The sequence below is a fragment of the Vanessa atalanta genome, chromosome 15, assembly GCF_905147765.1.
Source record: "Vanessa atalanta chromosome 15, ilVanAtal1.2, whole genome shotgun sequence".
Taxonomy (NCBI): domain Eukaryota; kingdom Metazoa; phylum Arthropoda; class Insecta; order Lepidoptera; family Nymphalidae; genus Vanessa; species Vanessa atalanta.
Window position 1 is genome coordinate 4,905,538 of NC_061885.1, and position 27,603 is coordinate 4,933,140.

A 27,603-nucleotide genomic window follows, 5' to 3' on the forward strand; every position below is an offset into this window, starting at 1 on the left:
TATATTTTGATTGATGCTTGCAATTTAGTTTTTATTATTAGAAATGATTATCAAGCATATAAGAACATATGTTCTTAATTACACTTATTGCATTTTTTGCACACAAGAGAAAGTTTTGTGATATTAGCAATTCATAGCAATGTTGCTTATTCTAATCGTGGTAATATGATTTTAATATTTATTGGACACCGATAATATTTTAGCAGAAACCGTTTTATGTTTAGATATCACTAGGTCTATTCTTCTTATTTATTTAACGTATTTTAATCTTATTACCGAATTATTATATGTATTTTAAAATTTATAAGTAATACATGTTTATGCAGAAGAGAAAACACATTAAATATATATTTATTAAGCATCAGCATTTTTTTTTAGCATTAGCAGCCTGTAAATTTTCCCACTGCTGGGCTAAAGGCCTCCTCTCCCTTTGAGGAGAAGGTTTGGAGCATATTCTACCACGCTGCTCCAATGCGGGTTGGCGGAATACACATGTGGCACAATTTCGTTGAAATTAGACACATGCAGGTTTCCTCACGATGTTTTCCTTCACCACCGAGCACGAGATGAATTATAAACACAAATTAAGCATATGAAAATTCAGTGGTGCCTGCCTGGATTTGAACCCGAAATCATCGGTTAAGATGCACGCGTTCTAACCACTGGGCCATCTCGGCTCTTTATTAACGTAAATATAAATGAATACGGTCATTATAATGCTATTTTTTATAATATTAAAGGAAATCAAACCATCTTTCGACTCTGTTATGTCTGTTTTTTATATTTAACAATAAAAGTACACTAAATATATTGTGAATATTACCTCGTAAAATTCGTGTAACAAACGTGTTTGATGTAGGAGGCAGGCGGCGTGTGCGCAGATACAATACTCGCCAGCACTTGTTGATCAGTGGGCGCGAGGCGTATCGTCTCCACGCGCTGGACTGCGTCGCGGTGGAAACCTGCACAATAAATAAGTTAAGCTTATTATTATTATTAGAAGTAAAAGCATATGTAAATTGTACAAACACATAAGATAACTAATGTCAACTCTAAATGTTGTAAAAATCTTAATTTAGACAGTTCTGTTGTTAGTTAATAAAATTAATCACTAAGCGATGTTAAGATCGTTTAGAGTTCTAATCGTACGTAATTTATAAATCTAATTAACTTTTGATGAATGGTTAAACAAAAAAAAAACAACACAACTTTTTTAAAATATATACATTACTCAGAAAAATATATATAAATTATTTTAGATATTTTTAAGGCTCTGTATATTTAGTTTAAGTGTTAGCCTTTATGAACATAATATTTTAAACACATTTTATAAAGCCAACCACATAACTTTTTGTAGGCATAATATGTATGTATATTTTCGTAAAAATGTTCGAGTCAACAGTCAAGGAGAGTTAAAATGAAGCTGGCTTAAATTAGTGATATTGTTTTTTGGATCTACGGTATCTGCACAGGCTAAAATCTATTAGGTAAATCAAATTACAACTCTTGGAACTTGTAGTAAGAGTGCATTCATGAAACATTCCACGCGGTCATGAAATGTACAGCAGATATTTCTAATTTTGACCTTAATACAATTATTCTAATGAGAATACAAGAATTTATGGTGATATGTATTGTGAGAGTCGTTAACAATAACATAATAACTCGCGATAGTTAGCTGATGAACCAACTAAAGAGCAGAATTTATGTTTTGATCGCGTGTTTTGCCTTTATTGTTTTCACGAGTAATGCTTTATAATTATTAATTGATATTTTTTCAGGTTAATTATTATCAGTGTTATAAATGATTTGTTTGTGACTTTGTACTAAATAAATTTTACTTTTTGTACTGTAAACAAATGAATATAATTTCTTTTACAATTCAATGTCGCTCAAATGGGTAAATGCTTCTTTAAAGGGTTAAAGATCATCTGGCATTTCTAATTCTGGAGGAATTAATCCCTTTTGGGGAGAAGATTTGATGCTTATTCCACCAAGTGTTGCTCCAATGCGGGTTGGTGGATATACAATTGGATACAAATGAAAGAACAAATAAAAATAATAATGTTATACATAATAATTAAATATTAAGGGACTAGTATTAGAGTTCTGTTGTTCTGTGGCGGGAGTGTTTTTATTTATGCTGGATGTAAGTGGTCACGTTCACATATAGACACGTGCACTATAAGAGCCATGAACATCTGCCTATACCGTTATTGCTCTGCCAATGTTAAGAATGTTAATTGTGTTTGTAATTATAATTGCTTACTCCTTCCAAATCGAAATAACACTACCTTGTAATGAGGTTTTTTATTTTGGTAGAAAATATATACACAAAGACACAGGCCTGCAAAACACCTCACCGGTGGAAAACTTTAGAATAATAATAATCATTATAATGTGTACATACCGAATTGATTTCTAATCGCCAATCGCCTCAACAGCTCCATGAAGGTCTGGCTGCCGACTTTGGGCACCCGGTTAAAGAACAGTAGTTCAACATCAGCGCGAGCCGTGTTATTAAGCTCCCAGGGGTCTGGGAGGACTTCTTCGTGCAACTCTTGATCCACTTCTTCGGACTTAGTGATCTCTGACTCTAGAGTACGTTGTGGCTTACTGCGTTCCTAAGATATATGTGTAAAATTTTAAAATAAATTAATTGTTAAATTTTGTGTTTACAATTGATAAAGTTTAAGTTTTGTACCAAACTGTATGTATATTTTTTTTCATTATTTGGTTAGTATCATTTCATTCATTTTGAACAGATTCAGATACTTTATATATATGTTATTCGCATTGTATAGAACTTTAACTTAGTAAAATTGTTTCACTTACAGCACCGGTGTTCCTCCGTATAGCCTCCAGCGCCTCTTTGTACTCTTGTGCAGACGCGTACGCATGCTCCGTGCGATCTGTCTGGATTCCTGCGAAAAGCATTAAAATAATCATGAGTTATGTACATATATCGCCATTTAAAACATATCTTAAAAGTTTCAAGTATGTTTAAAATTTATTAATTTTTTAGATCAATTATTATTGAGCTATTTATATTTGAGAAATGTTAAAATGTTATGTCTATTAAACAGTTCGTTATTCATAACAGTTTTCGTCGTATAATTCGTTAAATTTTATTGCAATTCACAATACGAAGTGTCGCGTATAAAATACGGTAACATTAAATTAAACATCGGATCCTATCGCAATTTTATAATCAGTAAAAAGAATGCTTTCAGACCCATATCCATACTGAATATTTAAAAGTCGTAATAAAATATACAAATAGATATATATGAAAAACCTTTTTTAGATGAAATAATGACAATGAAAAAGTAATTTAATGCTATTGAACTAAGTTCTTTACACAAAAAACAAAAGCGTAGCGTAAGAAAAGGTATTAGAAACCATCATTACCGTGTAATAATAGCGTTCAGGTCTCACGAGTTCCAAAGATAGATAATGCACCATATTTACAAATTAGGTGTCTAATTTACGTATTGAAAACCAATAATTTGCATCGATATGTAATATAGTAGTAATAGGCATCGAAAAGTATGGGTAACATGAAGTCTATGGTAAAAAAGTGCTCCAAAGGCCAATGACTCGGTTTTCTAGCATTAATGTTTCTGATAATTTTATATACCATTCAGCAAAATTTAAGATTCTACAAATATTAATCAAAATAAAAAAAAAGTTGTACATACATATTCTCCAACATTTTTTTTTTCATTGCAAGTTGATATTCGCCATTTTATGCTTTGTTTTAAAAAGATTATATTTTGGTGCTAAATGTTTTTCTAAATACTTATAGACGCTAAATATCGGTACGAATCCATCAAGCTTTATTCAAGCACGAGCGACTACGATTCGATTGCAATAAGCGATACCATCTCTAAAAGGATTAATATAATTCAGTTCGTATTTGTTTCAGTTTATGAATGACAGTACAAAAGCATTCTAAAGCATTATCTTGTTTTGATTATACTTTGTAAATATATAATTAAATTTTCCAACATTATTCGATTCGTGTGTTTTCTCCCCTAATAAAAAAACTATACAACATTAAAAATTAAACTAAATATATCATAATATAATAATACAAGCTTATATCATTTGTATGAATACAGACGACATCGGTTTTTTTTTGTCATAACAAATGTATTTTTAAAGTAATGTGTATTGGTTATAGTATTTAATGTCAATGTTACTTTAATTTGTTTTAAAAAAAGGTTTTATATCATTAACTTTTTTATAAGCAACTCCATATGTAAATATGAAATTTTTCGCTAAAGCTGTGTCCTCAGCTCCCGTAGACAAAGAAAGATTGATGGTATAGTAATCTTCCCGGTCTTGAATATAACGGTGGTGTCGTCGATAAACTGTATCGCACGATATAAATCACGCCCGAATGGTTCCGCACTCGTGACCCCGGATTAAATTGTCTTTCACAAATCGATAATGTAAGGTATTATGCGTGGAGGTAGCATCTAGGTCCCTCAATGTAACCAGTGTCTTAAATATTGCGTAAAAGATGATGAATGATTCTTAAAAAAATGCTTTCAGTTGTTGGCAGTTTATAATATTAAAAATATAAATAATCTTCTATGTTTCATGAAATAATATCGGCCATATGTAAGGCCAACGTCTGTAGTATAGTTTACACAGTTGATTTATTCTATATTTTTGTGTTCTATAATATTAATATATCGTAATAAAAATAGAGCCTAATTATTTTAACATTAAAGTCATTCAGTAAGACCAAGGAAACTCACTTCTGGACACGATAATGAAATTTCAAAATTCACCATTGGCTATAATAATCACAACATTTAAAGAATTTACACTTCAAATTAGCGTATCACTGTTGGTTCTCTATACATCTAATGCGTGAGTTTTTTTTTGGTTATTAGTTGGGCTCGGGCTAATGGACCATAGTATGAAGTGCCATATACATTAGCGCCGTAAGAAATATTAGTCATTCCTTCAGGCTCAGTCACATTTCAAACCGGAATATAATTATACTAAAAATTTGCTATTTGGCGGAAGAAAAACTGATGAGGGGGTTACGTAGTCAAACGGCCTATCCGTCCTTCCACTAAGTAAATACGAATAAACGAGATACGAATAGAATTCTTACGGAAAAGCACTACAAAATACGATATATGTCAATCTTAAAACTGAAGAAACGATATCTCTGGTGCCATGACATCTACACAACTAGGCATAGAGTGTTTAATTTGTAATTATGTTTTAGTTAAATTTTACAACAAGAAAAATAATTTTATTTTAACTTCAGTTTGTTATTATTGGTGCACCTGAAAATTATATACAGCTAAGCAAATTATGAAATTACAAAGTTACTCGGAAAAACATAAAAAATGAGCAAATAGTCTAATAGCAAATTTTTAAAGAAAGATTTTGTGGTTTAACAAAAGATAACCGTTACTCGACATCAAAATTCTTCAGACTTATCTTGACAAAAATATGGTAAAAACGATATTAACAGATGATCCCATTTGATATAATACATTCGATCTTAGTGCTATTCGGTGTTATACAAATAAAAGGAACTTGAAAGTGGAACGCGTATTTTTATTTAATTGAAGCATATCTAAACGCTTAATCTTAAAATAAATCGCCACATTATTCCTGTTATCATCGATATACATATATTATCGATGTTATCAAGCTTTTCATTTGATGAAGATAATTTGGCTAATGCATTGACCCATAAAGTATATTTTACCGGTCTGGGAAAAAAATAACACAATGTTTTCGCTTTTTTAAACCTTAAGAAAAATAAAACGGATAATAGAGATCGCATCATTTCATTCTATAAATAAATTCCTTGCTATTGATTTGTAAATAAATATTAATTGGGAAGCGTTAGAGAACATCTAAGTCGTTGACATCAACAATGTCTACTGAATATGTCTCTTATTGCTGTTATTTCCTAAGTAAAATTATTATAGTAAATTTAATGAAGTGCTTTCGTTATTATTATTAATGTGTTATATGTAGTGTAGTATATCGTGCATATTTAGTGAAGACTCTTTGAATATAGAAAAAAAGAGTACAGGTTAAAATAATAAAAAAATACCATTAACCCATGTGCCCGTCATTAGAGTGCGATCACTAAAAAGATATTCGGAAGCGTAACCGCAAAAACTACATCTTCATTTTAAATAATAACGATGTAAGAAAATAAATAAGGTCGCTTTGATACGTGAGTAATAATGATATTGACGAAGAAAGAACGTGCCCATAATGAATCGTCTATAGCGGCCGGCTTCCGCCCCACATCGTTTTCTGGTTCATATTGTAAGATTTTACAGTAATGATTCCTTTGTTGTATGATAATTAGTTAAATTACTACACCTTCGGGATATAATCGTGAATAATTTTAATTTATTTAAAACACACGAGATGGCTTTTGATTGGATCTCTATGAATCTTCGTTAATGTATCTATAATATTTCATCTATGGAATATAACAATGAAAATAAATCATTGTTTCTAGACACTGCCTACGATAAGTAAATATGAGATAAAATTCTCTATATCTGTAGATAATTTTACTTAAGGATTATCGTATACATGAGTTTTATTACTTTTTATTTTATTAAATTCATTTTAAGAAATGTCAACTTCTAGCCATGTATAAATTAATAAATATTCTAGTACATACCATTTCCTGCTAATCGTAACGAAAGCAACTAGTTAACATTCGAATAACCAAGATGATTACTATATTAAAATTGCAATACAGTTCTCAAATATTGACAAGGAAATTGATAGCTAAATGAAACAGCCGTGACCGCGGGCCAAATTATTGCGATCTCACTGTCTCCCATCAATGTAACTATGAAACGCTATGTAGATATCATTGTCTAACAAAAAAAGTAAGAAAACTATACAATCATAGATTTACTTTTAAATGGGATCACGTGACCACGGGCTCTTCATTATAGAAATCTATACCTATCTTACCTATTTTATATAAAACACCATACGAAATTCGTTGTGACAGGTTATTATTTATTTTAAATATAAATTATAATATAACGTAATATTTAAACGTATTTACTGAATTCCTCAGTAATGCTAATGATTTTAACTGTTTCTTTTTTATATTCATTATACGGAACCCAGATCAACCGCAAAAGAATTTGCGGCTTCGAAATAAAGACATAACTGTGGTCTTGAAAATTATTATAGACATGGCATGACTCCCGCGTCCTAATGAAAGGCATTTGCTTTTAAATAATAACAATTTCGAGCGCGCCTCGGATGCCTTAGATCTTAATATCAGACCCCCAGCTGATGCGGTGGCTGAATCAACAATCTAGATTATATGTTAAGTTAAATGTTAACTGATATTACAGAGACATTTTTTTAATTACACTTTAAGTTGTTCACTTTTACTGAGTGACAAAAATCGTTCAGATTGTAGTTTAATCCATTAAAAATACAGCCAGTCTCTAAAGAACTCATGGAGCAAATACGAAAAAACTTCTCCCTTTGTAGTCATCAGTAACATCATAAAATATATATTTATACCTTTAGACAAAACTGGTTAATATTTCTAACGAAGAAGAGCTGACGCTTATTAGACTGGAAGAGATAAACTTCGCTATTTAGTACTACGTTCTAGGTGTAGACATTACATTCTATAACACGATGAAGATGCATCAATAGTTTTTTAATTCTGTATACTTTTAATGTTTTCTTTTTTTAATTTATTGAGTGAGTTTACAAACACTTGTATCCGTATCTCCATTTATTTTTAAATCGTTCTTATTCTGATAAATTCATAAAGAAAAAAACGAACTATAAAATAAATTAAATATTTAATGATGAACCGCAATTCTTGGACGCGGAGAAAGTAGATCGCGACACAATAATTAAACTGAGTAAGAAAACACAGAACTGTATTAAATTATAATTATTTGGTTTAGTTCTCTTTTCATACAAATATTAACACTTTTTATTACGAAAAAATAAAGTTTAAAGATTATAGTAGCATGATGTTTATCATCGCCAAGCGGTAGCTCATGTAATTAATTGTTAGTTTATCAAATCATTGATTTAGAAAATTACAATGATAAGAATCAACAACTGTATTAAAATTTATAATTATACAAGTCTTCTTTTGCACGGTCATGCGATGATTTAAACGAGTTGTAAGGTTTGAATGGAGCATTTAAAAAAAAAGCGTAAATATGTTGATTTTTAAACGTTCATCAAATATTAACGTATAATTGTTGTGTACTTCAAATACACAGTACGAATTTAATCTTCTATTATGCTGACAGATGAAAGGCATTGAGACAAGCTGAGATGATAACATTAATAATTAATAAATAATTGAACTGGTTGAGTTATAACAATGCATTGAATACAAAATGTTTTCTTACGCGTACGTAAGTCTGTAACTATCTGCCATGCCAGAAAATAAACTACTAGTACAGACACACGCACAATGCACAAGAGAATTAGGTAAGACTTTAGATGACTAAAAGAAGATAAAGGGAAGGTGTTTGGTAACATGTCGTCTTGTGATCTATTTTAACCACGTCAGTAACTCTTTCGGAGGCTAACCAACGCAAGAGATACAAAAGTGCACAAATGCGCTTGCAAGCGCTCACTTCACTGGTTATTCTGTCAGTCTCATTGTACTATAAAAAGGAAATTCTACATGATTAAGTGTAAGGAGGCAAAGTTCTGAAAGACTGAAGACAAATAAATGGGAAAGAAAACTACATGGCGCTAACCTCAAATAAATAGGGTAAGGGCAAGGAAATATTGATCACTGTGATTATGATATAAATAATTTACTGTAATCTGAAAGATTTATAGAGAAGATTATGTAATAAATCATTTAGAATTATCTATAAAAAACATTTGTTAACAATTTTTATTATTATTTAACTACTTTGTTGATCACAAATTTCCCCCGACGAACACAAGTTAAAAATAAAATGATTCAATTGTATTTGCTTATAAAACCTGTGGCGCTTTCAATTTTTTGCTCGATCGCCGTGAGAATAATTTTAACGAAACCATTTCAAAGCCAAGTGCAAAGATGTTGCGTATTAACATAATAACAAGAGGGAAATGCGAGTTTTTCATAATAATTACACTCTAGACCGGTCGAGACAGGTTTATTGGCATTGGTAGTTGATGACTTTTAATACTATTTACGGGTAAAGCATTATTGATTCGTAAATACTTAAGTATACGATATTATTCTATAATAGGAATGCAAGATGTAGCTCAGCATGAGGCCTATACTGTCGGATGACAAAATGTGTGAAAGTCTGCACGCGTATTTTTGAGATTTTGTTTTTTATTTTATTACAGGCACAACATAAACTACATACATATAAAAGATTTTTAATTAAAATATCTTTTCAAAATAATATTTATTCTAATTAATTTATTCTCTTAAATGTTCTTTAAAAATAATTATCGATTGATCGAATATTCTAAATATTTTACAGTAATAATATTAACAATTAATATTCAAAACTATGTGTTAATAAATATTTATGATCAATAAAACTTTCTGATTTTTGTTGCCTTTTTTTAGAAACAATTAAATACATATATATGATTTACATTCATTTTCAACATATTCTTTTCACGAATCAAATAATCGAAATCGAATCGATTCAAATCGAATAATTTGGTACGAATTTTCTTCAATAAGGATATAAACGCATATTTTATAAAAACATATTTTTAATTTAAATGATGCTGAAGGATTAATAGTACCATTATATTGGGCACTCTACCTCGATATAGATTTTAGAGGAATTAATAAAATATATATTTTTTGGAACTATTATTATTATATACGGAACCATACATTTAGATTTATTTGGATTCAATTTAATTTATATGTATAAATTATATATACTTACAAATAAAATAACAGTGATTTAAGTTTGTGGTTATTTATAAAATTCTAAATATCCTACGCATTTTAACCTCACTGAAATGGTACATGTAGTAATAACTAACAATAAATAAATACATTTACATAATATACCGTCTAGCTATTTTAGTTGACAACGTTACTAAATCAAAACGTTTTTCACGACAAGGTAAGTTATTGCGTTGCCAATGTTACTCCGTCGTATGCTAGCTGACTTAACTTCTAGTGCAGTATATGGACATAGTACTTATAAGGAAATGCATTTTGCATGTAATTTCGTTTTGAATTTTCTAAGCTTTCCTATGCGAAGAAACGGCTGCCTGTCTAAGAAATACTACTTACAGAATTAGGTACGTACTACTAATGGCAAGGATTTTGCAAGTAACTATTTCCCTCTTTTAATTACTTCTATACATAGGTATACTCGATAGATTTCATGATATAATTATAGATAAAAAATTACGTTGCTGTGTCTGAAAGGAATTCAAGTTCTACCTTCTCAAAATCAAGTACTTCATCGGGTATCGATACGTATGCCGTATGCCTTCGTTTAGGTTTAAAGGTTTACGAGCCTCGTTTATGTCAACGGAACCCGTGTGGATCATTTCGGACACCATGAACTCATCTGTCTTTCACTTCATGACATACTTCGTCGTACCTTGACCACATAATCGATTCTTGCTACTTTAAAACCAAAAGGTTTATGCAGAGAGGATAGTATAAGACGTGCAGCTACTGAAGCGGCTTAAATACTCAAACGCCGTAAATACTCACCTTTATCTAACGAGTATTAATATAAATGGCGGGCTTTTAAAACATTAGGTCCGTGGCCATGAGGTATTAAAAAACAATAAAAGGTGTTTCTAAGAAATTATTTAGCTGAAAAATTAAGCCTTGCTATTCAGAGAAGTAATAGTGCTTGGGTGGGACAATCTTTTGCTTGGTGTGTTTTTGTATAATTTGTGTATGATTACCCTATAGACTTATTTAATTTAGTTTTATATTATTATTATTAGTCATTAAGTTCTCAGTATAAATAAATGTAAAAAAAATATATTTTACAGAAAAAATAATTTATTTTTTTGAAATAACTGTATATTTGTATAATTATATTACATATATGAAACCTATATTTATACATAAAAATAAAAAAGATATTTTACTATTATCATAAAAAATAATAAGCCAAATTATATATTACCTAAACGTATCTAAATAACTATATTTGCATAGACAACATATTTTATTATTTTAAATCTATATTCGAATGGGAATCATTACATTAAAAAAAGTGATATAGTTTCCCGGAAAGACGTCACCGACAATTCTAGCATACAGGATATTTTCTCTAGTTTTTATATTAACTTGAAACCTGATTGTTTGTGATGAACCCTGAAGTTATTTTAACCATTACAGGAATTCTTTCATAGGATTAAAACTATTTAGTTTTTGTACAAATACACAAGATTATTTTATCTGCAGGATCTCTATATTTTTTTAATTATATTTAGAAGTTGACAAGTAATCTATTTATAATCTTAAGTATACTTATAGTTGCTTCACAATTTGTTAACATCAATTTTATGTATATTCACAATACATAGATTTTTTCAAAGAAACGGTGACAATCATTGTGTCTATACAAAGGAGGAAAATAACAATTACCGACTTCGCTAAGTCACATACCTCCTACCTGAGGCACAGTATTCGTTTCTTTAACAAGATTCCACAGTTAACTAGTAAGTTTTTAACTTGATCTATTAAAACATTTAAAGTCATGTCAAATGACATAACGTTGATAAATAAGGTATATTATTCAATACAAGATTATATTAAAGATAAAAAAGCGTGGATTTAGTATTTATTGATTTCTGGGCAGGATATATAAAAAAATTATTAACTACTGAGTTTCTTGTCGGTTCTTCTCGGTAGAATCTACTTTCCAAACTGGTGATAGCTATACATTTAATTCAACACTGTAATCCGACGATTAAAGGCTTGATTGCTTATATGAGCCTACTTGAATAAAGAATATTTTAATTTCGATTTTGATCTGGCTGTGTATCTTACGTGCCACCCACTCATCAGATATTCTACCGCCAAGTAACAGTACACTGTATTGTTGTGTTTCGGCTAGAAGGGTGAGTGAGCCAGTGTAATCACAGGCACAAGGGACATAACATCTTAGTTCCCAAAGTTGGTGGCGCATAGGTGATGTAAGGAATGGTTAATATTTCTTACAGCGCCTTTGTCTATGGGCGGTAGTGACCACTTACCATCAGGTGGCCCATATGCACGTCCGCCAACCAATGCCATAAAAAAAATATATATATCTGACCCAGTGTGCAACTGCTACCATAGACACCGGCAATATATGAATCAATCTATTCGTAACAACTAATATCGTTAATGGGTCGCCAAGCATGTTTTTATGCTGTATTATTGCATATTCACTGTTCAAAACAAATCGACAAACAACGCCTGGTTAATAAATTAGGGTTTAGTTGTTCCATTTAAAAAACTCTGTGACTGCCTCGTTTGTCAAGTGACGAGATATAGGGCCGCAGATACCAAGATTCTGAGTTGAAACACCAGGTCGGGCCGATAAAAAGTTATTTGGTTTTTTTATCGAAAAATTCTCAGTAACAGTCCCGAGTCTGGAAATTGGAAGTGTACACCCAGATGTTTCTGAAAGAAACTAAAGCCGTTAGTCCTGCGTACTTGGCTGGTCTCCCTTAAAATTGGTGATTGTGACCACAATTGATCAGGACAACATATTCATTATTTAAAAAGTAGTGAGATGCTGTATTCCACGAGGCACGAAGTATTCGTGGAATACAGCATCCCCCGATGAATCGCAATTCAGATTATCTGGGCGTAAAATTAGCCAACCCTCCTGTCAACAGCAGCGGCAATCAGATGGGTTGCTTATATTTCTTATGTCTTATTTCTATATTTATGTCGTTTGTGTCGTTATCTTATTGCTGTAAAAATATTAATCTAAGAAGAAATCTAGGAAGCTTTGCAGCCCGTGTAGTGTATTTATACTATTATTATAAATGCGAATGTAACTGTTTCGTCTGTTTGCTGTTACTCTTTCAAATTTGGTATAAAGCAAGCTTGAACCCCAGGGAAGGACATGACTAACTTCTTTATCATTGCTTACCATTAATTCATATTTTAGTAAATCATACTAATGAGTAAGCTTCGTTTTGTTTTTATACAACTAATCTTCGAAAAAATGTAAAAAAAAAGTTATCTGAAATATAATTTATTATGTCTTTATTATATAAAACATATATTAAAAATAATACTAAATTTACATATAATAATATAGACTACGTTATTATACTAAATATGTACATGTCACAGTATAAGGCCAGACCTATTTTTAAATATAGGTGGGAGTTGTGAGTGGCGTCTTCTACCCTCGGGCCTTTATTATAATACCGATCGGATAACCAACTCGTTATAAGAGTTGTTATCTTTTTTTATAAAAAATTAACGCAATTAGTATTGCGTAGAAATACTAAATTATACAATTATGTAAGAATTGTATATTCTTAGCACACAATTAATCGTAACTTGTACTTACAATGACAAAGATAATATTAAAAACAACTCAAGCACATAGTAGATTATATATAATGAAAAATAATAATACACTTAACCTTGTAAAAACGTCTAATTCCATAACAATCCATTGTTACCGAAAACACTAAGTTATTTCTTATATAATAATCGCAGAACGGCGTAATGATAGTTTAATAGTCGTCCGTTTCTACAAAATAAACATAGAACGTTTTAACAGCTGAAACGGAAGTAATATTTTAAATGTATTATTTTTAAATCATAAAACATGTCTTACCTTGATATTAACCCTGCCAGTTCAAGAAACTCGACGCAGTTATTACATAACTACGCATGCAAATTGCTTTTTATAAGTCGCTGTAATTGAACCGTTTTGCATATCGATGTACACTTAATATATTATTACGTTTAGACAAGTTTTTGTAGAACTTGTAGAGTACTTATTAGTCTTACTAGATAAGTCGTTAAATGAATGATTTATAGTTTTATATTAAAAATATCCTGGTAATATGTCTTTTATTCTAGTTCACACATGAATTTGCTAAAATTAAAGAAGATTCTTGCCTTATCGCAGGTATGGTTATAAAGTGACTTTATGAAATTCGAAATCTAAAAAAAATTTGGAATAAATAAAAAAAATACCTTCTCGAAGGAAAACCGCTTATAAATGTTCGTGTAAGAAGTAAATTCAAGCAGTGAACACGATAGGAAAAGGCAATACAAAATTGTCTTCCAACAAAATCTATCTACATTTTATGTCACGTTTAAGGTTTACGAATACTTCGTAGAATAGCCTTCATGTCTAAGGATCAAGTGTTTGAACTAACACAGACTATACCAGGAATGGCGGGAACCATGGTAATGACTTTAAAAAGCGTGACTTCCGAGTATCGCAAGCATTAAAGATTTGCTTTAGTTCCTTAACATAAATAATTCAAGTTACTTCATGTGTTTCAGGAGACTTAATATTTTTTAATAAATCATATTTCTTAGTATTTTCCTTTCTGAAAGCGTGATAATTTAATACTAAAATTTCATATTTGTTCTTATTTAAATAGTAAAAATAATACGAATAACTTCATAATTGGATCCATTAGTTAATTTTTTTTAAAATAAATAATACTTATGTATTAAAAATTTCGAATATAGTAATTAAAAAAAAGAATATATTAAAATCTTTCACGTGTCATATCTATATACAAAAATGTTGTCACTTAAAACAAGCGTTTTTAGCCAGTGTTGCCATTATAACGGGTTCAGCAGATTGACATCGTTAAATTAATGAAGAATGAGATCACGTTAACATGCTTACATGGATTGTCAAGCTTGTTTAAACAGTAGTAATAATATTATTAAACCAAACTTATCTAACTGTATCTGACAATACGATCCATTTTGAGTACAATACCACAAAGGGACTATCTGCCATAAGGAGCAATAAATAGATGTAACAATGGTCCTCTGTTTCGAAGGACGATAAAACGAATCACGACAGCCTTCCGGGTCCCTAAGGGCCTGACGCGGTCACTGACCGACCTTTGAATAGACAATGAGATTGCATTAACGTATCCTTTCTAAGATTTCCGATGATGTAATGTTTAAGAATTCGTAATTAAAAACTTTGAGATGGGGTTTTTAATTGGAAATTAAACGTTGAAAGACTACAAATTTAATATTAATCAGATTATTATTTGATTTATTTTTTAATTTACAGATATATAGATATTATTATATAGTAAGCTGTGCTTCGCAGTTTCACCAGCTTTATATTTTAAACTATTGACATGACAAGTCTAAATTTCATGGTCGTGTGAGGTATAAAATACTATCGATAAATATAAATGTATCGAATTAAATCACCTAGTCGCACGTTGATTTAATATTCTCCAATCGCATTTCCCACAACTGTTTTTTAATGTATATCTAAAACTATTATTTAGTATCTCAAAAATCTTTGGACCGGTAGTAGATCGGTAGGGTTATTTGTAAAGTTTAAATACTAATAATCATTCACAGAAAACAAACAATACTTACTTTAGAACAATTAATGTTTTTTTTTTATTGTTATAATAATATATCACTTGAGTTTTCATAGTCTCTGTTTGATGCTGGTTTACTGAATTAAATTCTTCTCTTTGAAGAGACGGTACGGTCGAAGATATTTCACATAAGCACTCGAATGAAGTTGGTGGATGATGATGACAATGAAATAACTTAATCTACTTAACATTGTATGCAGTTACTTTGACCTAGAAATGTTATCTATGCAATCTTGCAAAAGTTACGTTTTACTTTTAACTTGGTACAAAGGCAGAAAGCGATTTCATTGAATAATATAAGTACGTAATTATTTCTCTTTATAATTAAAAAAAATATTGTGGTAAAAGAGAAATAGTACAACATTTGTAACGATAGAAAACATTATAAGGAAATGTACTCATATTCTGCCAGATGTTTATCTGCCAATCTGCCCTGGAGCTGCGTTGTGTATCTCTCCAACCTCTAATTAAGATAACTCTTACAGTAAATTTCAAGGACTGTTACCATATAATTAATCTGTAATAAGATAATAACGTAAATTTTCAACTCAAATACATATATTACTAGTTGAACCTGCGGCATTACCCGCGCGAAAGTTATAAAACACAAACTCCACTTTTTACCCCCTTAGGGATGGAGTTTCGTAAAGTCCGTTATAAGCGAATGTTTACACGATACATTTATTTAAAATACAATAAAAGGTTAGCTGGTCATTATATAATCAATTAAACAAAAAAACCTAAGAAATGTTAAAAAACGCGTTATTAATAATGTATGATGTGTTTGTAAAATTGACAATTTGAACCATGAATGAACGTCCCTAAACTATAAATGTTTTATTTCATTGAAAATGTATTTGTAACACATATTACGTATAAATTTAGTTTTCTGCATTCTTTCACTAGATAAACTTTAACTACAGTAATCCTTAAAAGTTTTCTCTGCACCTATTAATATATAATATGTAGATTTCAACTTTAAATTGCTGCAAAAGTGTTATACTTTTATTAATACAACATTCAACGTATTATTTTTATTACAATATATTTATTTTTTAATAATCTGTACGAATAAATGAAGATATATATTTTTTGTATTTCTTAACTGAACAAATTACTTAACCAATATACATAAAACTACCAAAAGATACCCTCTCTATACTATATTGAGGGTTTCCCCACTATTAATGTACATAATATTTTAAATAGCGTAAAATTATTGTAGCATCTATATCTATATATATCTATATGGTAATTAATATGCATTTTTTTTAAATAACTATATCTGCATAGAAGACTTATTGTTAAATACATTTATTAAATAGTGTAAGAAAAAAAAATACTGGCACGTTACAACATTTTTTAAATATGTTTATAAATAATTCGAACGTGGAACATGCAAACAATAGAATAAAATTAATAAAGCGAGTTTTTAAGAATTTTTAAATTTAAGCAGAGTTAATAATAATTCAATGTAATTATATTTTTCTGATGACAATGCGCGGGAAAACAACGCAAGTAAGTGAATATTTACGAATAATTGTTAAATTTTTATGTGTGTGTAAGAACAGAAACCTTGTTTAACACTCGTAACAGACTGGTAAGGAAAAATACATTTATAATCAGTCTATTTTTATCAGCTTTAAAGTAAAGTATAACATTTATTTTTTATACATTATTATATTTAGGTACAATACAATAAGAATTGAATTTATATTGAAGACATATATTGGAGTTAGTTATTGTCTGTGGAATATTAGCATTAGCAGCCCGTAAATGTCCCACTGCTGGGATAAAGGCCTCCTCTCCTTGAGGAGAAGGTTTGGAGCATATTCCACCACGCTGCTCCAATGCGGGTTGGCGGAATACACATGTGGCAGAATTTTGTTGAAATTAGACACATGCAGGTTTCCTCACGATGTTTTCCTTCACCGCCGAGCACGAGATGAATTATAAACACAAATTAAGCACATGAAATTACAGTGGTGCCTGCCTGGGTTTGAACCCGAAATCATCGGTTAAGATGCACGCGTTCTAACCACTGGGCCATCTCGACTCTATTACATGAACCTTTTATCTTACAAGGCAGATTTATTACATTTCTCATTCTCATAAATATTTAGTTCTAGAATATTTAAATTACTTGCGTGGACGATAATATTCAGAGATGCCAATGAAACTAAATCACGTATCAATAAAATAAAATCAATATTGATTTTATTGTTACGAATATGTGAAACTCGTAAAAACTAATCAAAGACTATGAGACTTGGACATAGACTCAATATAATTAATTAGTTCATCTAATTCCTAATAATTGTGTTATATGAGTGCCTTGCGAGTCTAGTAACTAGACTGTACGGTCTCGTGCTCCGGATCAGATAGATCAATTAAAAAAAAAAAGTAAAAGTTTTTCTATCAAGCACTTCTTAGTAGCAGTCTTGAAAGCAAGCAGTATTATACCGATACGAAGTCAGCGGGGTACAATCCCGATTTCCGTGCCTCGTACGGTCGTGACGGATTGCCCTCTCTCGGACTACGAGTGTAAGTAATTAGAATGGTGCACCTGTTTAGTGCACTCACTTGATTACTAACACCTCCTGCGTTAGTGGTTTCGTAAAAAATAGCTGCCACGGTCATATTCGACCAGGAGGGCATAAAACATTGGCATATTGGAAACTTAATAGTTTATTAAATTAAAATATGTATGTTTAAATGATTGCAAATAGTTTATAATTGAGTATGGTTACTATAAAATTTTGGAAAGTAGTGTTTTATAATCGTTAATCGTTAGCTTACAAATTCGTGTGAACGGTTAATTGTAATACCACACTTTAACAGTGCGCATCGATTTACCGTCAATCAAATTAAAAGAGTAACTGTTTTTTTGACCACTTTTCTTCTATTAGAATTGTATGTCAATCATGCAAGTGTTATGTCAGTTGAGAGGTGACCTACTCACGCGTAACCTTTTTGTGATTTGTTGTGAAGAATTTAACACAAAAGTAATTGAGTTTTATTTCGGTAGAGTTCTTTATTTTACTCAAGATTTAAAATGAAGTTTTTTTTTTTTATATTTATATTTGAATTTAGTTTTTTCATGGTATATGTAGGAGGACGAGCAATAGGCCACCTGACGGTAAGTGGTCATCGCCACCCATAGACAATAGCGCTAAAATTCACTATTCCTTACATCGCCAATGCGTGACCAACGTTGGGAACTAAGATGTTATGTCCGTCGTGCCTGTACTTTCGTGCCGAGATGGCCCAGTGGTTAGAACGCGTGCATCTTAACCGATGATTTCGGGTTCAAACCCAGTCGAGCACCACTGCATTTTCATGTGCTTAATGTGTGTTTATAATTGTTCATCTCGTGCTCGGCGGTGAAGGAAAACATCGTGAGGAAACCTGCATGTGTCAAATTTCAACGAAATTCTGCCACATTTGTATTCCACTAACCCGCATTGGAGCAGTGTGGTGGAATATGCTTCAAACCTTCTCGGGCCGCCGGTGCGAGCGCTATGACCATCATTTTCCTATTTGCCTTTACGTAATTAGACCCCTGAAGAACCGCCATTCTGGTACAAATAACCTAGTATTTTGTGTCATCATCTCCCGGTCTATAAATTTAGTTTTCGAGTTTCTTAATAAATATTTAATACAAATAATCATCTTAATTAACAAGACTAAGAGGTGTGTTTATTTCATTGATTATATTTGTACGTCTCATATAAGACTATTAATCCAAATGGTATGGAACTGCCATTATTTAAATGTATACTATTTCCAAGTTCCAGGACGGACGTAACCTAAAAAGTATGTAAAAATGTTTCATAATAAGACAGCGAAATATGCCGACATAGTCGGAGAGAAAATCGTCGGTCTAGGTTCTTTCGAAACCTACATATGTTGCCGAAACTATCACAGATAAAAATATAGTCCTTAGGTCTATTAAATGTTGATAGAAAAGTCATCGACAGCATAAACTTACGTTTTATAGACACCTCTACCGTGTGTTAAAACTGTCGGTTTTTGTTGCAAAGTGTAAACTTTAACAGCCAGTAAATTTTCCACTGCTGGGCTTCATCTCCCTTTGAGGAGAAGGTTTGGAATATATTCTACCACGCTGCTCAAGTGCGGGTTGGTGGATACACATGTGGCAGAATTTCATTTAAATTAGACACATGCAGGTTTCCTCACGATGTTTTTTTTACCGCTGAGCAAGAGATGAATTATAAACACAAATTAAGCACATGAAATTTCAGTGGTGCCTGCCTGGGTTTGAACCCGAAATCATCGGTTAAGATGCACGCGTTCTAGCCACTGGGCCATCTCGGCTATCGGTAAAAAGCATGATTATCCCATATTTTAGAGGCATTAAATAATTATAGACTATGCAAGGAATATATAATTATACATATTATACCTTTTATTCTGCGTTGATGGTCTAGTAGTTAACTTATATAGCCGCAAATTCCGAAGTTATGGGTTAAAAATTCAAACTAAGTAAATAAAAAATATTACGTTTTCCATAAAAAAATTCTCAGTAACAGCTTAGAGTCTAGAAGTTGGAAATGTGTGCACTTCCATGCGTTGAAAAACACATAAAGCTAATGGTCATGCGCCTAAACTCTTACCGGTTATGTCGAAACCGCCCTCGCCATGCCAGCCCGCAAAATGCTTATGCACGCTTAGTTTGAAGGAAGGTAAAAGAAGGGTAACACGTGAGCTGATAGAGAATTTCATTTTTTGAAAGTGCGAGAAAGAAAAGTGGCCGAATTACATCGTACGCGATGGAATTGATGTCACAGTCAGTCAGTCGGTCAGCACGCGTAGACTTGTGATGTAAAGGGGGAGTAGGAATTAGAGAGAATAGTTCCTCAAACATAAAGGTTCGAGGTTGTTTGTGACCTTTACTTCAATAATGCGGACCGCATGTCATTGCAACCTATTCAAGGTCTCCATTATGTACTTAGTGGAGCCATCCCAAGGACAAATTAAACACATGAAAATTCAGTGGTGCTAGCTTGGGTTTGAACCCGCAATAATATGTTAAGATGCACGCGTTCTAACCACTAAGCCATTTTGGCTCTCATCTTATTTATCTATGTAAACGTTTAAAATTAATATTATGTCAATTACTTTGATCAATTAAGAGTTTGTGCTATTTCAAATACATATATTAGAGTTGTACTATTCTATATGACTATTCTATTCTATAGACTATTCTTTTTGAAACAATAATATTTACTCAAAAATGTTTGCTTTATTTATTGATAAAAAATAAATAGATATAAATGAATGTGTTGTAATCACAAATGAGCACGTACACAAACATGCATCCCTATTTTACTCGTGCGAATTCGGGGCCAGTTATTTTATAGTGATAATTTTATATAATTTTATAAATGCTGCTAGCATGCTTGCCACCATTCCACGCGGTCAAGATTTATACAGTTACTATTTCATATTACTAAATATTTAAGGACTTAATGATATTAATTCTTATCTAAATAAATGTCATTGGAAATTTTTGTTTTAATGATGGTTGTGTTTACAGTTTAGTATAGTGATAGTTCTAAATTCAAATGTAATTTTAATGTTCATGTTAATTACATTACCATTAGTGTGAACCAAGACCAAATCGTGTTTTTTTATGATTTGTATTAAATTACTATAAAAAGTTACGCTTAATTTCGTAATTCCTCATAATCATAACTAAATATTGTACAGAGTGACTATTATGATTGTAATAACAGTGTTTTAGTATACTGATTGTGGGCGGGGGGAACAATCCGCGTTAAAACTTACAAATTCAGTGTACCTTAATGTATATAATTACATAGCTTTTTTTTGTACATTTTGTATATAAAATAATAAATCAGTTTGCGGCGAACAATGTTTCATTTTTTTAATATTGTTTTTAGGTGTAACACATATCATAGACAAAATAAGAAAAATTGACCAATCCTTACATTGCTAATGCGCTATTAATCTTAAAAACTTGAAAGAAGTTATGTTCCTTTTGTCTGTAGTTACACTAGCTCGCTCATCCTTTCAACCTGAACACAACGCTATTAAGTTTTGCTCTTTAGCGGTAGTAGTGATGAGTCCACTCATCCTACCATCCAGACTTGCACAAATCTCTACCACCAAGTGCCTATGATGAATATGATATATCATTTTTACAATAATGTTAAATATTAAAATTCGTTTAATATTTAAGAGTAATTTTGTTTTTCTTTTATTATGCCATGACATGTCTATTGATGATTATTAATAAGTGAGCCGTCAAATTATGTAACATCTCTGTTGTGTGACGTTAACTAATAATAACAATCAATTATTAGAGACAAGAACCAGACGTCAAAAAGATAATTATCACATTCATCTTTCTGCTCTTGCAATGCACATTGATTTTAATCGGAAGATAGGTGAATATTTAACCTGTTTGTGTCCGTTGTTCATACACTCGTAAGTACCTCACCACCTAAAGTACGTCATACCGTGGTCGAGTAGTGTGTACACTGTTTTCATGAGTACGCCACTCCGAGGTTACGGGCTCGATTCCCGGCCGTGTCGATGTAGAAAAAGTTCATTCGTTTTCTATGTTGTCTTGGGTCTGGGTGTTTGTGGTTCCGTCTTTACTTCTGATTTTCCATAACACAAGTGCTTTGGAATCAGAGTAATGTATGTGATGTTGTCCAATATTTCTATTTATTATTATTTAAATAAGTAAACGTAGAAAGTCAAATATTGCGAATGATAAATTTCTGTTGTTATGTTTGCTGAAAATGTGGTACCTTGAATTAAACTTTGATTCTCTTTTTAACAATACCATTCTTATGAAATAGTTTCATAACCGCGGGCGAAGTAGCTTAATTATCGTCGGGTTATTAAGCTGCAAAGAAGATTGTTACATATTATTTTTTTCAAAAGGTTAATGATCGTTATAACAATAATTAAATGGAGCTATTAGTAGACCAATTTTAATTGTTTGTATCGATTGATAGCCATAAGATTATATATAATAATTATGTTTAAGTTCAAAAAAATCAAACGGCTCGTTTAATAAACATGCCGTGTTGTGTTGGTGTTAGTAATAGGTTCAATATCGGCCAGTGACAAATATTTATTCCGCTTTCATATGGTCTTTATTATTATAAGTATGCTTTAAAGCTCGTTAAGTGTACGTCAGGTGCAATTGTGTAACAAATGATGACTTTATACTAGAGCTATTATTATAGAGATTATTGTTTAGTAAATGAGAGAATAATCAGATCGTGTATGCTATTAATTCGCCCTAAAAGGGTTCAGCCGCAGCTCGTGACATCATTGCTTAAGAACTTAATTAGATTAATAAGACTTGCGCCTCGGAATTTTGCACTCTATAAACGATTATAAATATACCATATAATAGAAAAAAATAATCGAAAAACTCTTCTTAAAATTAAATGAATTTACTAAGGAAGCGCTACAATTATTAGAAATGCCCTCGTTAATCTCTATATGACAGTTTCGTATAACAGTCCACTATCCAGTCTAAACGTTTTGTTCGTCCACAAAGGCAACATCATTAGTCTAGTCTTAACGTACTTTGCCGTATTCTTACATAAAAGAAAAAATAATTAAAATAATAGTGTCGTGTCTGGTACCGCAATTTCCATGAAGCTATGCGATGCTTTTCAACCTACGTCGGTTACGTATGTTACACATGTCCGATGTAGATCAACTAATAAGGAAGTGGTATGTACGTGCATCGTGCCCTACGTGCATGCGCAACTTGCGGTTGTGGCTAATGGGCGAATACTTTAACACCAGCCCGTATTAGTCTGCGGTAAACTTCGATTACTCATAGTCCTGGGAGATTTTATATTGCATTAAAATTTACTCAATATTAAGGACTACGTCGTCCGCTGAAGGAAGGAAGTAGCTAAACTTGATTTCTATCGTGTTTTACATTATTAGTAGTTGCTAATCGTAATAACCAATAAGCGTTATCAAATAGAAACTGCTCACTAGCTTTCAGTTTATACAACAAAATCAAATTTAAATATTCAATTACACGATTCAGTTTTCTGTTCACGCGGTTAACTGGACCATAACTACGATTTCGGATTAGGGTTCCTTTAATACTATACAAAATAAAACATGATTTTATTAATAATAGAAAGGTCGAACATTGAATAATCCACCTGTCTTTGAATAGCCCTTAAGAGGTGTTAGATATTTTACGATTGAGTTAAAGTTATGTCCTTTGTGTTTATAATTGCACTGGCTCATTTACCATTCATAATGGAACAAAGCAAGACTGTTTTGTAATAGATTTACAGGCATAGATAACAAAATACTTAACTTGGTGCTAAGGCTTTGTGCAAGTCTATCTGGGCAGTTATCATCTGCTCATCATATATTCTACCGTCAAGCAGCAATACTTAGTATAGTTGTGTTCTGCTTAGAAGGGGAGTCAGCCAAATGCACTTGTCTTTCAGACATACTCGTGCACTATAATATCTCCTGAATAGTTGGCTGTTCTCCAATAAGAAAGACCATCATGTTCAAAGTCTGTCATGAACACAATTTTGATAGCGATATATGGGATTTTAAAATAAAAAAGTAAGTGAATACAATTTACTTATTTGAAGGAAAAAAGTCAAATGAGCTAAGTGAAAGGTAAATATTTGCTCATTAAGTACATACAAATTGTTTTTAGTCTTAGTGAAAGTTAAAACAATTCAAATAATATATTAGTCTCACGAATAAGATCAGAAGCAGTTTGATTACAAATAACTACTAATAGCTAAATTGATTAAAATTATTTTTTCGAAACTTATTGCCATGAGAACGAAATTTTTATGGTGTTTGAATTTTTATCATATTTAATCTATTATTTTTATTATTCCATCCATTATTATAAATGCATGCACAGAAAATAGATAAATATTATTTATCTCGAACGATTGAAATGTTGGGCAGAACAAAACTGCTGTCGAAATTAACACAAAGTACCAACTTAAAATCTTTTAAATATTAAGATTTATGAACCATTTTCCCTACGATGTTCTAGAACTGACCCACTTTATTAATTACCTTAGCCTGACAATCGTTTGCAGGCGTGGCATCTTCGACCGTATCATAGTGACGCAAATAACAATTAGTAATTAAGGTAAGTAAAAATATACCTATTTAGGATTGTAAGGGAGCTGAGATGGCCCAGCTGCATAAAAATAATTAAGAAAACGCATCCAATCAACAGTTGATATAAAATAATGATGAAAGATGATTGGAAAAACAATCATTAATTGATGAACAAATATACGAAATCATTTTTTTATGAAATTCAAATTGTGTTTACAAAACTAATAAAGTTTGTGACAAAATATGTATTGAATACTACATTCATTCTATAAACTTAATTAATTTGTTGTATTGTTGAAAAAAACAGACAACAACACGACTATAATAAAGAAAATACAGCAGAAAATAAAAGACCTGAGTCCTTAAACATTTCTCAGTAATATGGACATTACTACTAATTATTTATTTGTATTATCATTGCTATGAAGTATGTAATTTTCATCTATTTATTCATTATAAACATAATTATTATAAAAGTTATTCAGCACAGACCCTACTATTACACAGCCTTCTAGGGTATATATTTTATGACAGTAGTCATTAAATATAACAGATACCTTAACTAATCACAGAAAATGAGGTATATAATTATATCTGTGTCTGTGTAAACAGACAGTTTTACTACTTTTTACTGATTTGATATATTCCTAACATTATTGTCTGTTACAATTAGTATTGACTTAGCCATTTACTATAAGTTTAAGTATGACTATAATTCTTGTTTGACTGCAATTACGAGTACATTAAATTCTTTGCTTTTATCGTTTAATGATATTGTTTGGATATCCGCTGTGATTGCGTCATTGCATTTTACACTTTTTTGGTTCATTGTTTTTAGGCCGCGATTTTATCTTGTTTTCGGATTATGCAGGCATGATTCGTACAGTTTGCTAGATTGGTTGACGTTTATGATTGCTACGGTCGTATATAAGCTATATAGCCGTAGCGGTTGACGTTTATGGTTACAGCTATCCACTTTATGGTTCTAGTGTTAAATTATAAAGCCTATCCTCAATAAATTAACTGTCTAACGCATAGGACTTATTCCAATAGGTCTAGTCCATCGTGTTGTACTTACAAACTCATTAAATTTAAATCTTTCGAATGATGGAAATTATAGAATTAAAGACATAAAATATAGCAACAATTATAAGAAAATGCTACATGTAAGTATTTAAGTACTATATTTATAAAAATCAGAACTCAAGAAAAAAGTAATTAAAAATTTAACCCGAAAAAAGTTTTTGAAAGATTTTGAAGATGAAAGATATTTTTATTTTTATTTCGGTTGTCAATGTATAATTTTAAGGAATGATCGATTATACTCTGATTATATCTGAATTTGCTTTTATACCGAGTAACGCATGAACGCATATAAAATTAAGAAAAAAAACTTACTGTCAGTGAGATGGTTAAAGGCAGTTACGTCATCGTTGAGTCTCTGCATGCGTCGGAGCTTGGTGCTGAGGTCTCGCGTGTGTAGGAACAGGAACAATGTGCAGGAAACTGCCACCAGCGCTACTAGTTCACTCGTCCTGAAAGTAGGTCATATTGTTATTTCAACCAATCTGTTAGAGTAACTGTAAATATTTTAATTTGATTTTAATTACATAGGAAAAATAAATAAAGTATGAATTAAGGACTACAATAATAATCTGATTAAAACTTATCAACACTTTATACTTTCTTCTTCTGATTGCTTTTAATGTATTTATTAATCAGAAGAGCTATCTCTTACATCAAAAATAATTAACGAACATGAATTAACGAACTTATCCTTAAAATAATTAAAGCTAATATTTCAAATACAAACTTTTTTTATTATACTCGGAATTTCAAAAAGTAGATTAAATACATACGATATTAAATTTATTTAGCGACCTTTTTAATATAATTGTTTATAATTAACCATTTTTACACTTGAATAAATTGATGTCGTTACGATTTCATGGTCTTCTTACAAAGTCTCACGCAATTATTATTAGTGTCTACAAGCAAATTTTATAAGGACATATTAATTAATTCTTTTATCGGTTTGCAATCAGATTGTTATCATCATTATATGTTATTATTTCAGCTTTGTCTGATAAATAGTCTCTAATTATATGTTATAGCTAAATTGATTCATTAACCATTCAATTGGAATTACAAGAAATCAGTTTGTGTAGGTATAAGGATTTTAATTTGAAATTTTCAAAATTTTAACCACGTTGGTGTAAAGTGAACGCTGGATTCGTTTAAAGGTGTACCAACTTAAAATTAATTTCTTCAAACCTAAATATTATTATGCCCTTCAGTGTTGATTAACGAGAAACAATTATGTAATAATATATTAAAAAGGTTTTATGTAATAATAATATATAAATTTAAAACTTATTACTTAAATAGTAAAGTAAGAAAGTGCTTGATGACTGACACGTAAATTTAAGAATAAAGTTTATATTATTAAACAAAATGTACAAGTGTAATCCATTAAAATATAGTAGATTATATAACTAGGGCATGCAGAGTCCATTATAACAGACCTCGATGTTGCCGGAGGAATTCTAAAAATAAAGCCTTTCATTGTTAACCTCGCCAGACTCTCAAATAAAAGGAAAGTCTATGAAAATTTTATTTTATTTGAGAGTTTATAAATAGGATTTTAATAAAAATTACGGTCATGATTTATACAGTAACTATTTTTAATTCATATTTATATTCAGGATTTAATATTAATAATTCTTATAAAAATACTTTATCATTATAAAACTTACATAAGATAATAATTATGACAAGTATTAATCTAATAATTCTAATCTAATAATTTTTATTTATTGTAATAATAAATTTAGTGTATTTTTTTATAAAAACGTAAAATATTCCCCGTTCCCCGTATGCTAATTATTGTCATAACGT

General features: G+C 30.9%; 1 protein-coding gene across 1 annotated transcript in view; it reads right to left on the minus strand.

Moving 5' to 3' along the window:
* LOC125069496 (heparan sulfate 2-O-sulfotransferase pipe) overlaps positions 1-27,603 on the minus strand; it is a 68,447-nt gene that overhangs the window by 7,893 nt on the left and 32,951 nt on the right. The window contains exons 3-6 of the mRNA XM_047679010.1: positions 26,104-26,240; positions 2,836-2,924; positions 2,411-2,624; positions 824-962 (exon numbers count right to left, since the gene is read on the minus strand). Coding sequence (XP_047534966.1) covers positions 824-962; positions 2,411-2,624; positions 2,836-2,924; positions 26,104-26,240 — 579 coding nt within the window. The remainder of the gene's footprint in view (positions 1-823; positions 963-2,410; positions 2,625-2,835; positions 2,925-26,103; positions 26,241-27,603) is intronic.